This window comes from Miscanthus floridulus, chromosome 4 (assembly GCF_019320115.1).
Source record: "Miscanthus floridulus cultivar M001 chromosome 4, ASM1932011v1, whole genome shotgun sequence".
NCBI lineage: Eukaryota > Viridiplantae > Streptophyta > Magnoliopsida > Poales > Poaceae > Miscanthus > Miscanthus floridulus.
The window spans coordinates 73,231,642-73,244,961 of record NC_089583.1 but is presented as its reverse complement, the minus strand read 5'-3'; the positions used below and the strand labels follow the sequence as shown (position 1 = coordinate 73,244,961).

General features: G+C 43.5%; 1 protein-coding gene across 1 annotated transcript; it reads right to left on the bottom strand.

The window, feature by feature from the left end:
* Window positions 1-11,656: 11,656 nt before the first annotated feature.
* On the bottom strand, window positions 11,657-12,587 carry LOC136551726 (uncharacterized). Its single transcript, XM_066543266.1, has 2 exons — window positions 12,416-12,587; window positions 11,657-12,298 (listed from the first exon to the last, which is right to left on the bottom strand). Exon 2 carries the CDS (start codon window positions 12,233-12,235, stop codon window positions 11,969-11,971), a length of 267 nt encoding a protein of 88 aa, XP_066399363.1. The 5' UTR covers window positions 12,236-12,298; window positions 12,416-12,587; the 3' UTR covers window positions 11,657-11,968.
* Between the last annotated feature and the right edge of the window lie 733 nt (window positions 12,588-13,320).

Below are 13,320 nucleotides of genomic sequence, written 5' to 3'. Positions count from 1 at the left end.
ATTGAAGTTGTACTTTTAACACCATTCTTAGTAGCATGAGTAGCTAGACAACAAAAACACTAGAAACCCCGTGAAATCAACATTATAAGCAAGGTTCTAATATCATGTGTAGGAATACAAGTCTAGCTACCATCCTATGCATGCTAGTTATCAAATCATCAATCAAGTTCTATAACTAGCATACAACACATAAGCATGCATATCAAATTTAAAAACTTATGCAATGCAAGCAAGCACATGAATATGCACATATCAAATGCAAACAATCAAGTTCATGAGCTTGCTCCCCCTACTTGTGTGCTTATCTTGTCCAAGACTTTTGATCCTTCTCCATTCTTCAATGTTGCTCCCTTTTTGTTCATATACATGTCCAAATACAACTTCTCCCTAATGCCTCTTGCATATTTCATATCTTTGTACCAATCTCTCCCCCTTTGTCATTAATTTCCATAAAAGGTGTGCATCACTTGATACAAAGGGTGGTACTAGGAATAGATGGTTGACACTTGGATCTTGCATTTTTTATGGACACCACTTCTTATGTTGGAATGACACCATTTTGATAGCTCTTGAGATACCACACATAGGATCTTTGACCTTGATACCAATCGGTGGGACACCTCCCCCTATGTCATAGCATGGGTCATCCATTCGATATACTTGAGCTCTTGTATGTGAGGGAACTTGCTTCACTTGATGATCACTTAAAGTTGAGGATCACTTGTGGAACCACCATCTTGTATGATTGATACCACATGTAGAAATGTGATACCACATGTATGATTGATTTGTCAATAAAAACCATTTCTTGAACATTCGCTATCTTCATGAGTACCACTTGTAGGATATCACTTGTAGGTTGATCTAGACACCACTTGTAAATTCCACTTGAAGAGATCAATTGAGTCTAGATACCACTTAAAACAACCAAACTAAATATCCATTTGCATTGTTGTCTTATGCTTATACTCTTGTTACTATCATGAGCTTTTAATGTTGACTTAAACTAAATTGAGTTGCCTAAGCTTCCAAGTCCGGTTTGAACCAATACCAAGCTTCTTCACACCTCTTGTAAGGGTTATCTTGCCAATGTTATACTTGTCACTTGTTGCCAATCCAAATTAAATCAAGTACTTGGGTTTACTAGCTCATGAACAAACTCATACACTACCACTAGATCAATTAATCAAACAAGCAATAGTGGTAGGCTATGAATTTAAATATTTCATTTGTTATGCATGATCCTATGAAGCATGCACTATATATACTAACCGCATACTAGTAAGGGATGAAATGATCATGCACATTATAATGATACCTTTGCTATCTTAGAGTAGAGGATTGTCATTAGATTCCAATGAGCCTCCGTAATAGCAATGTGAAGTCCAATTATAAGCTTTATGAAGACCAATCATCAACATGAAAAACCATTCTTCACCCATATGAATTGAAAAACACAAAGGATCAAGTGCACTAACTCTTGTTGTGGTTGGCTTGGCTCATCATCTATCAATGCTTGCATAAGAGCACCAAATGTGAGAATACCACTTGAATTCCAATGAATTGCTCTCTTTTAGATGTTGCTTGCTTTTCTTAATTAACCCTTTTGATTTCTTCAACTAAGCATCTCAAATGTTCCTCAGATCACCACTTCTATATTAGCCATCCAAGTACCACACTTGATTTATCTACACATAGGCGGCAAGCCTCAACACTAGGGAGAAGTGACCTCTCTCCAAAGAACCATTCTAGATACTCATTTGAAATAACTTGATTGATTGATTCAAGTGATGGACTTAATTTGATGAGTAACCATGAGTCTTTCTTTAAGTCCTTTTCTTTCTATTTTCTTAAGTCCTTGTATTTCTACCAAATGATCTTCATTTGTCAATAGAACTTAAACTTCATCTTTATCTTGAGTTTGATCTTGATCTTCCAATTTGAGTACCAAATGTGTGCCAAGTACACTCCATAATCAAATGGCCTTGTACTCATTACTTGTCATGCTTCTAGATCAATCAAAACCAAACTTAGGTTCCAATCAAAACCACTTATAATCATGTTTCCAACTTGAGGACCTTTCAATCAAAGTGACTCTTGATCGAGCCAATAATTATCACTTTTCTGGCAGATTCTGTACTCTTCAAAGATTAATCCATAACTCTCAATGTATAGATCCAAATACTATGAAATTTGGTAGAGATGCGCTTAACTAAGTCATATAGTAGCTGTAAAAATTTGGGCTTTATTTGACTTCTAGATTGCTACCAGATTTCAATTCTTCCACCACTGTTTCATGCAGAAAACTGCTGCACTATAGATGACAAGATCTACTCCAAAACCGAAGAATCTCTTATCCAATTCTCATAAAATTTGCACATCATCTTGTAACATAAGTCTAGAGCATGTAAACCAATTTTCATGCCAATCCAATAAGTTTTGTTCACTTAAACATGGCTAAGATCATAGCTCACTCAGATTTTCAAATGTAGGATAGATTTCAATCACTTGAGCTATACTTCATCAAATTTAAACAAACTTGAAACTAACTTGTTTCAATATCTTAACAAGACGTATATTCATTAAATCCACTCACTAAAGGTCATCTTATGAATTTATCCAACATAAATCAATCCAAACTTGATTACTAAGCATTTATCCATTCAATCATCTTGTAACAAGCAACATTGCATATTTATCCAATTCAATCAACTCATATGCACCCAAATGAAATGATCAACAAGAGATATACATTGATTAGCTCATGACCATACAATTAGCAAGCTTCAACTCACATGTTTGCAAGCCATCAAATAATCCAATTAATCATCCACAACTTGAACATGATACTTGTATGTTGTAGCATATTTGGACTTCACTAATTCTTGGCTTGGCATTGGGATAGGATTGCATTAAGCTTCAATACTTGACTCAACATATGATGATCAATATGAATTCCATTGAATCAAGCCTCTAATGCCATGGTACCTACACACATTCATCTATTTTTTATGGTACCCAAACTTGTTTGGGTCCTCTCAAGTTAGGTGCAACATACTTAGGCATAGCCTTAATATGAATAGCGGGATGTTTTATAATTGCAACCAATGAGATACCATTGCCATACTTCCTAAGCATAGAATCATCATCAATTTAAATGGGCTTAGGAGTGTTACCTAGGGGACATGAATGTGCCATATGTCCTCTTTCCCGACATGAGTAGCACTTTCTCTTTGATTGAGCCTTCTCTTCCTTGCTCATGTGGTGCTTCTCATTGCCTTGCCTCTCATGAGTTACTTGAGCCTTCCTCTCAAGCTTGGTAGGACACTTCGAGGCAAAGTGTCTCATATGTCCACACTTGAAGCACTTGATATGAGCCAAATCTCTCTTCTCATCTTGATTCTTGCTCACTATCTTGGCATCTTGAATGAGCATTGGATGCCTTGCTCTTCCACCCCTTCTTATTTTCTTCTTTGTCATCATTAAGTCACTACCATATTTGTGTTGATCTTGATTTGCTCTTGGGGTGTATTTTCTTGCTCATATTGTGGCTTTGATTGAGGCTCAACTTGTTGCTCCACCACTTGCTTGGTTGGGCATATAGAGGTGAGGTGACCCCATGTGTGGCACTTGAAGCACTTGACATGCTTGAGCCTCTCTTCTTCTTTTATCAACTTGAGCTTCTCAAGGTTGGGGCAATCTTTTTCAAGATGTCCCATTTCATGGCATTTGTAGCACATGGAATGAGAGAGCTTATTCTATAGTAACTTCTTCATCTTCTTTCTCTTTTTCTCCCCCCCTTGGTCATACTCTTGTTGAATCCAATGCCACTCATATCACTATAGCTTCTTTTGTTGTTCATCATATACTCAAAGGTGATTTTTGTGTTGTAGCATCTCTCTAACTTGTTACTCAATTTCTTCACTTCATTCTTGAGCTCATTGTTCTCCTTCAAAAGGTTAGTCTCATAAGACATAGAAGTATAATAAGAATCTAATTGTGAAGAACATGGCAAATCAAGTAAATCATCACAAGAGGTGGATACGTGCTTCTTCCCTACATCATAAGAGTTAGTCATATGTTGCAATTGATCACTTGACTCATGTGATGAACTCTCATTCTTTTTAAGTTTCTTTGAAAAAGCTTTAATGAGAGAGGCATGTTGTTCTAATAATTTTTCATGAGACACAAGTAGCTTCTCATGAGTCAATTTTAGCTCAACATGTGAAGATTTAAGAACATCAAGTAAGTGCTTATGATCTTCACATGAATTCTTTAGAAATGAGTTTTCTTTTTCCAATTTCATTGTTTTAGCTTTCTCATTTTCTAAAGACATGATCATGCTAGCAAGTCTACTAACAAGCTCATCATATGAATCAACATGATCAACCACATTAGCATTAGATACCTTAGTGTCACCTTGTGACATGAAGCAATGTGATATAGTTAGAGAGCTTGTAGTAGCAATGTCATCCGGGCACGATCCATCATCATCACCACCAAGTGTGCATGGAGTAGCATCATCATTTGCAACACTTGAGGCATCATCTTCCATCTTGTCAAGTGAACTTGTGGTTGATCTCTCATCATCATCACTTGACCATGAGGTGGAACAATCTTCCACAATTACCAAATCGTGGTCATGCTCAACACTCTCATGCACCTCCTTCTTGGGATCATCCTCCTTCTTGAATTTGCCATCATCCCAAGTGGAGGAGTCACCGTAGAAAGCTTGGAGTGCCATCCACATATCATGAGCACTCTCCAAATCCCACACATGTATAAAAAACATCATCATATAGAGCACACATTAGATAATAAAGAGCATGTGTATCAAGTTGTAAGCAATCCTCTTGTGCTTGAGTTAGGTTGTCCTTATCCAAAGCATCATGAGAAAAACCAGCAACAATGATCCACCATGCCTTGGGACCCAAATCACAGAAATGATCAAGTATATGACGTTTCCACCATGCATAGTGTGTGCCATCAAAAAAGTGTGTGTCACACTCAACATCTAGCCCAAAGTTTGCCATCCTCTCGGGTCGGTGAAGACCACAAATGAGAGACCTAGCTCTAATACCACATGTACGGTCGAGATGGCGGAATAGAGGGGGGTGAATAGTCCTTTCTAAACTTAATCGCGTCGGCTAACCAAAATAAATGCAAAATTAAAACTATCGGTCTAGCTAAGACTCCACCCCTCTATCTAAGTTTACAAGCACCTTATAAAGATCCTAATAGGCAACAAATGTGTCAGGCTAGTTAGAGCTCACCTAACCAATTCTATTAGCAAGGTCACGCAAACCTATGCAACTAATACTTCAAGCAATCGGGGGAGCTCCTACACAATTCTAGTAAGTAAAAGCACAAAGCTCCTAAGCTCACTAGCAATGCTCAATAACAATGCTACACAAGCCAAATTAGAGAGCGTAAATTACTTATCTATACAATCTAAGCAATGTGATTAGCAAGGTTACTAAAACCAAATTAGCCACACAAGGGAGCTACTTCTATACTACACAAGCAAGAAGGTAACCTAATTACAAGAGCAACTACACAAGCACAATGTATATGAAAGTAATTAGAAGCTTGTGTAAGGGAATTGCAAACCAATGGAAAAACAAGGATGGCACGATGATTTTATCCTGAGGTTCACGTGCTTGCCAACATGCTAGTCCCTATTGTGTCGACCGCTCACTTGGTGGTTCGGCAGCTAATTGGCATCACCCGCCAAGCCCGCACGTCGGGCACTGCAAGAACCTATCCCAAAAGTGAGGGTAGCTCAATGACACGCTCAACTAGAGTTGCTCTTCACGATCCCTGTGGGGTGAGCACAATTCCCCTCACAAATCCTCCTCCAAAGCACCGCGAAATCTTCTTGCGTGCTTCAACGAAGTCACAAGGCACTAAGCCATCTAGGAGGTGACAACCTCCAAGAGCAACAAGCACCTGAAAGGATCAAGATGCCCAAGAGGGGGGGGGTGAATTGGGCTAATTCTAAATTTTCTTGCAATAATCAAATCCTACGGATAGCCCAATTAACCCCTTGTGCCTAGAAAAGTGTTTCTATCAAACTAACGCACAAAGGACTTGCAACCTATGTTCCAAACTTACTCTAGCATGCAATTCTATGGATGTAAAAACAAGTATTGAATTGCTCAAAGTAAATACTCAAAGTAAATGCTCAAAGTAAATAGAGAGAGAGGAACACGGCGATGTTTTGCCGAGGTATCGGAGAGTCGCCACTCCCCACTAGTCCTCGTTGGAGCACCCGTGCAAGGGTGTAGCTCCCCCTTGATCCACGCAAGGATCAAGTGTTCTCTACGGGTTGATTCTTCGACACTCCATCACGGCGAATCACCCAAAGCCGCTCACAACTTGAGTTGGGTCACCCACAAGCTCTGCCGGGTGATCACCAAGCTCCCAATCACCATCAAGCCGTCTAGGTGATGTCGATCACCAAGAGTAATAAGCACGAACTATCACTTGACCATGCGAAGCCTAATGAGAAGATGGATGCACACTTTGCTACTCTTGATTTACTAATGAGGCTACTCTCTTGGATTCTCAAATCTCAATCATCTCACTAGGACCTTGCTCTTCTTGGCACTCACAAACGTGTTTCTCAGCTGTTGGAATGAGCAAAAGTAACTCCACACACGAGTGGAGCTTCTATTTATAAGGTAGCCTGAAAAACGAACCGTTATGAGCTTCTGCGGGGTGACCGGATGCTCTGGTCGTGTTGACCGGACGCTCCGGTCAGTTCAACCCGTGAACCAGTGGAAATGTGTTGACCGGACGCTGGCAGGGTCCGGTCACCACTGACCGGACACGTCCGGTAGCATGAAACCCTCACTAGATGCTTACTAGAATCGACCGGACGCTGAACCCTCCGGGTCCGGTCAGTACTGACCGGACACGTCTGGTCACAGATTCCCTTCTATGGAACCTTACTGGAGTCGACCGGACACTGCCTCTCAGTGTCCGGTCACTTGACCTCTCCAGCGTCCGGTCACCCGAACGCTGTCTGTTGATCAAATGAACTGACCGGACCCTGCGGTCAGCGTCCGGTCGCACCGGAGCCAGCGTCCGGTCAGCATTTGACCCTCCATTCACTTCCAACTCTCGATCATATGTGAATGAAGTTTGCTCCAAAGGATCTTAGGCATTCATAGGAGCTACCTAGAGCTAGTTTTAACAAGTGTGCACCACACCTAACTTACTAGACTCAACTAGGTCAAGCTACCCGTTCATACCCCCTTAATAGTACGGCCAAAGGAAAAACAAAGTCCTAAACTACTCTAAGTGTCACTCCAACTCCAATCGACACTTAGAACTAGTCATCCTTAACCTTGTCGTCCATCCTTTGAAAACCGAAATGATTTCCATCATAGGGGCATGACCATCTCGATTGCCCAATCGATCTCCATTACCACGACCTAACTTAATTGCTTCTGCAAAACACACGTTAGTCATAGTAATATTGTATTGACATTAATCACCGAAATCCAACTAGGGGCCTAGATGCTTTCAGCACCACCGGCTTGCAACTCGATCACCTAGTGCCACTCGATGCAATCACACTAGAATTGCTCGCTCACTCAATTGGATGATCACTATCAAGCATAAGTGAGTTAGAGGGCTCCCAAACACCACCACATAAGCCACCAAGGCTCTAGTGTGCTCAGCTACCAGCATAAGGCCGGCCACCACTTCTATTTATAACCCCACAGCTCAAAAGAGCCATTACCCCTTCACTGGGCCTTCTATGCACCGACCGGACGCACAGGTCCACCTAACCGGGCGCACAAGCCCAGCGTTCGGTTGCTTGATTTTCGCCACGTGTCCCCATGGTTCAAGCTCGCACGCTGATCTGCAACGGCTACTTCGCGCACCAACAATCAAGTGATGACTGGACGCAGCGAAGGCTTGACCTGATGCGCGCCTTCTGCGTCCACTCATGCGCCTCCGCGCGCCACCAAGCCAAGGGCCGGATGCGCCACCACGTGAAAACCTGACGCACCACTGCCTGCGTCCGATCATTTCTAGAGAGCTCCCGAGAAGACCGAAACACGACCTGACGCGTCAGGTTAGTCATGACCGAACTCAATGCCCGAGTCCAGTCCTTCTCTGCCTACCACACGTTACTGTCGCTCCTTGCGCCATATCGTCAGCGTACGTCACGACTGACCGAACACAGATGCATCGCATTCGGTCACCTCCAAGCACCTATGTTCGGTCAATTAACCCAGACCGCACCCCTTCTGCTTACACTGATCGGACACGCAAGTCCTGTCGAGGCCAGTGTTTGGTCATCTCCTGAGACCTCCTTTACTTCACCGAGTTGATCTACTTCAACTCTAACTTCTTCTCCTTTGCAAATGTGCCAACACCACCAAGTGTACACCACCTTGCGCAAGTGTGTTAGCTTTTCACAAACATTTTTCAAGGAGTTAATTACTCAATTCACCGTGTCACTTGATCCTAACATGTATGCAAAGTTAGATCTCTCAAGTGGCACTAGATGATCGATATGCAAATAAGTTTGCCCCTCTTGATAGTACGACCATCTATCCTAAACCTGGTCATAAACTTCTCTACTCACCTATGACCGGTGAAATGAAATGCCCTAGGTTATACCTTTGCCTTGCGCATTCTATTCCATCTCCTTCAATGTTGATGCAACACATGCACCAACTATATCATAAATAATATGATCCACTTCATATCATCACATGACTATATTGGTTCATCGATCTTGACTTTACTTACTCTTCACCGTTGCCTCGGTCCATCGACGCTAAGTCATCACTCAACTTGCCCTTCACACTTACAACCGGTCCGTCGAGCCAAGTCTTGTCTTGATCTTCTCCACCTTGATCACATGACTCCATGTCATGTCTCATATGCAATGAGACCCTTCATCACATGTGTAAGCCTTGCAACAAATCCAAGCCATTTCACCTCCATGGTATAGGTTGCTCACACATGATGTACCTTTGGACTAATTACATGTGTATCTCACTCAAACACATATTAGTCCACCTAAGGTTGTCACTCAATTACCAAAATCAAACAAGGACCTTTCAGAGACCCCTTACAGACACAGACGTAGATACTCGTTGATGAGAGCGTAAGCTATAACACTAAAAGTTTCACTATACGAACTGAGGGTTCTTTGTGGTGGAACCTGTCCGCCCGGGTTTAAGTCTCCGACTTGACACATGTGCTCGTATTTTTCTGGATTTATTTCAGAATTTAACGGCGCTATTCTTTCAGCGGTAGACGACGTGCCCGTCGACAGCAATGCGCCTGTGATGACTTCATCAATCTCAAGATTTGCTGGTCCAATTCAGTTCTCGGAGGTGCTCATAGGGGTAGTTTGTGTGCGTGCGTTCATAGGGGTTAGTATGTGCTCGTGTATATGAGCATTTGCGTCTATAACTGGGTCTCGCAAAATACACACACTAAGTTTCATTGTAGTGTATTTTTAAATTTCCCAGTTTCATGCAAATCTTAGAGCTGAACAATTTGTTATGTAACTACTTTTTATAACTTTAATTATCGGTAACATACTACTTTTTATAAGTCTCATTGTAGTATTTTAAACCTATGAATTGAATTTTGTTTATGTGAAAGTGGGAATACCCAAGATTGAAATCCTGGCTCCGCCACAAATACATAAGCTAGTCCAAGCACCGGACAAAATCTTGTTTTGGCTAGTGGCCATTTTTGTTGGAGATGTGGAGAAAGAGTGTGCTAAATTCCATGTCTATTCCTCTATTTTCTTATTCTTTCCTTTGTCTAGCTTCCTCTCCAACCTCGCATTCTCAATTGGGTTGCGGCCTGTAGGTTTTTGCAATAGACCTAAATAGAGGGTGGCCATTTGTAGCAAGATTGCTTTGGGTGGTGAGGGTTGTCCGCTAGTCTTGATGGCCCAAAGAAATATAATAGGACAAGGTGAACTAGCTTAATTATTTCATTCATTATTCATTAATCATTTCACATTTTTATACATGCTGAAATGGTCAAGTGGCCTGACTTGAGCCCATCTTGAAAACTCCGTGCTAATGGGTGTCCATGGGCGAGTATGAGCACATTTTTTTTCCAAACAACTCGGGCTTTTTGTGGGTCCACTTGTAGTTTGCTTTAGGTCTAAAAAACTCGGCTTGTTGTTCCTCTCCTTAATTTAGGCCATGTTCGGTTGCTCATATAAGCCAGCTTATAAGCCGACTTATCAGCTATGGTACAGTATTTTTCTCTCCCAATAAATCAGTCGTACAAATCAGTACAAGCGGCTTATAGACCAGCCATTAAATGATAGAGTAGTGCTCCTCTTGATTTTCTTCAAAAAAAAACATGTCCATGCAGTAGGGCTGCCTAATGGCTTTTGAAGGTACAGGCTTGTCCATGTGAGAACTAGACATTGGAGCCAACAAGCACAACTGGGCTGATAAAGCAAGAGCTAGCTATCTCATATTGGATGTATAAATGAAACGTGTAGTGCAAAGCTTTTTTTGCGTGTGGCTGCGAGTGATAAATAATAACGGCAAGCATTGCTAGCGCACCTTCACCTTGCGGCGGCGTATGATGGCTCGTGTATGTTTACTCCCTCTAGTCGGCAATAAGTATCGTCTTTGAGTTTGTGGCCAACATATCCTTATGAAAAATTCTGTTTTTATTTTTTTGTTTTTATAAATGGTACGACCATATTTTTTCTTAATAGTAGTTTCAAATACTAGTACAATTTTGGTACATTTTGAATGCATTATTTGTGACCAGAGGCATTATGATTAAGTATATAATCTCTACATTCCAAATTATAAGTCGTGGCTTTTCTAGTTGTTTTTACTATGTACTCCCTCCACCCCCCCAAAAAATCGTATCCCAAGAAGTCAAAGATTCTTAATTTTGATCAAAAAATATATAAAAAGTATTGATGTTTGTGATGTGTAATAAGTATCATTAGATTAATTATAAAATATATTTTCATAATAAACCTAATTAGAGATCTAAATGTAGATAATATTTTCTATAAACTTAGTCAAACTTAAGAATCTTTGACTCTTCGTGAAATGAGATTTATATTTTCTTTTTGGGATAGAGGGAGTATCATTGTATCTAAACATGGTGTATATCTAAATGCACAACAAAAATTATGCATTTAAAAAGCCAAAACATCTTATAAGTTGGAGTGGGGGGAGTATTACTTAGGGGCTAAGCATGGTCTCCTAGTGTTCTTTTGTCTCTTAGCTAGGCCAATCTCGGTGAGAGCCTCGTAGGCATTAAATAAGCTACCGACTTAACAAATGTATTGATATGTCGCAATATAAATGAGGAAAGAGATGTGATGAGTTTTATGGATATAAAACTGTTTTCAACGTACGAGAGTCTTCGAAAATGGGACATGAAACACTGGCTGAAACTGGAATTTCCCTTGCAAGTCTATAGACGCAATGGACAGCATCACATGATTAGTGTGCTCTACTTTGTTGTGCCGTATGTTGTACGGTGCTTCTCCAAATATCCCCAAGATGGCCAGATGATGAGTCTTTGGCTTCCGTTCGGCATGTTTTGTCGAGTCTTTCACGGAGCCATAGTGGCGCAGTTATCCAAGTTTGCGCCTGGGCATGGGAAGATACGATATATACGAGCAATTATCATCACCGTCTTGTTAAACAAAAGCCCAGGCCGATCAAGTGGTTACACAATCCATTCGGATTCAGAGTTTCAGACGCTTAAATGCTATAGCAAATTAGGAATCCACTACTAATTTTTTAGTTTTTTCTTAGAAGATACAAATCTAGCTAGAGAATAATAATAATGCTCAAGGTGCACACACGCATGCACGGTTTCTACAGGATTGATGAGGTAAGCAACCGACGAGCGGCATTATCTCATTATCATCATGACAAGATCGACGACCAGCGGCAAGGGAGCAGATCAATCGTCCACCTCGTGGATCGGATCAGAAGACCAAGAACCGCTTCTTCGTCTTCTTGCCTCCGCCGCAACCGCCGCCGCCACGGGGGCTGCTGCTCCCGGCGATGGAATCGGCGGCGGCGAGGTTCTTGGCGATGAGCTGCCGCGCCCGGCGGCTCCTGATCTCCACCCTCATGCTCTCCGTCTTGTCCACCTTGTCGTAGCACGCCGCTGCCGCCGCCGTCTTCTTCCCGCCGCCGGCCCCGCCCAGCTTCTCCTTGATGCCTTCCACCAGCCTCGCCAGCTTCCCCATCGATCACCGCCGTCCGCTGCCGATCGAGCTGCGCGCTCCCTGAGATTATATCCCTACACCAAACTGAAGGCCGCCGAGCACGGCACAGCCGCGACGGTGCTTTAGCATTCGTGATGCACGACGCGAGAGAGAGACTGGTGGTGGAAACGACGACGGTGAGGAGCTAGCTCATCTGCGTACGGGATGGGGATGAAGCCGCGCGCCGCCGCCGGAGGAGGAGGAGGAGTACGCACGGCAAGGCGGGTGAATGGGTGATCACTGATCGATGCGCGCCGGCGTTTAAATGCAGATGCAGTTGGGTTCGGGTGAGAGCTAGCCAAAGGCTCTCATCACGACGCGCACGCAGCGCAGGCAAGGCCAAGGCGCCAAGGCATCCATCTCCTGCAGGACTGCGGGTACGGTTACTGCTACCCGATAGCGATAGCTACAAGCCTGCAGGGCGCGCAGGCTGGCTCGCGGCCAGCCGGCCAGGTGCTACCGTGCGTCCGTGCCAGGTCAATTTGCCAGCAGAGGTGAACCATGAACACGGGCACGGAATATGACCGGGAGTCTCCAACAGCCATTACCCATTACCTAAACACTAGACCCATTTTATAGTTTGCGTCCTGCACACGAAATGGGTCAGCCACCCAAAATATTCCGTTTCCAAAAGCGAAGGCAAAATAAAATCCAATCCAATATCTTCGGTCCTCTCTTCCTCTCTCTCTGGTCGGCTGCCCTTCTCTCTCCCTCTCTCTCCCACGCGGTCATGCACCAGGCGGCTCCTCCGAGGCGGGCGGCGCACCGGACGGCCACCGGCACGGGCAGGGCGACGACGACGGCTGGCGCTGGCGCGGCGCCCGGAGCGGACAGCCACCGTCGCGGGCGGGGCGTCGGCGCGCTGGTGGTGCTCGCCCCCAGCACGGCGCCCGCCGCGGACGCCGCCTGCCTTCTTCCCTCCCTCTCCCGGCCGGATCCGGCCCTCCCTCCCCTTCTTCTTCCCGGGCCCTCCCTCTCCCGGATCCGGCCGGTGGCGTCTGAATCTGGCGGCGGGCGGCGGGCGGCGGGTGCGTGGTGGTGGTGGCCAGCGGCTGTGGTGGTGGTCT

Bases quoted from the DNA above. Each gene is read 5' to 3' on its own strand.
- LOC136551726 (XM_066543266.1), bottom strand. From the start codon at position 12,235: ATGGGGAAGCTGGCGAGGCTGGTGGAAGGCATCAAGGAGAAGCTGGGC.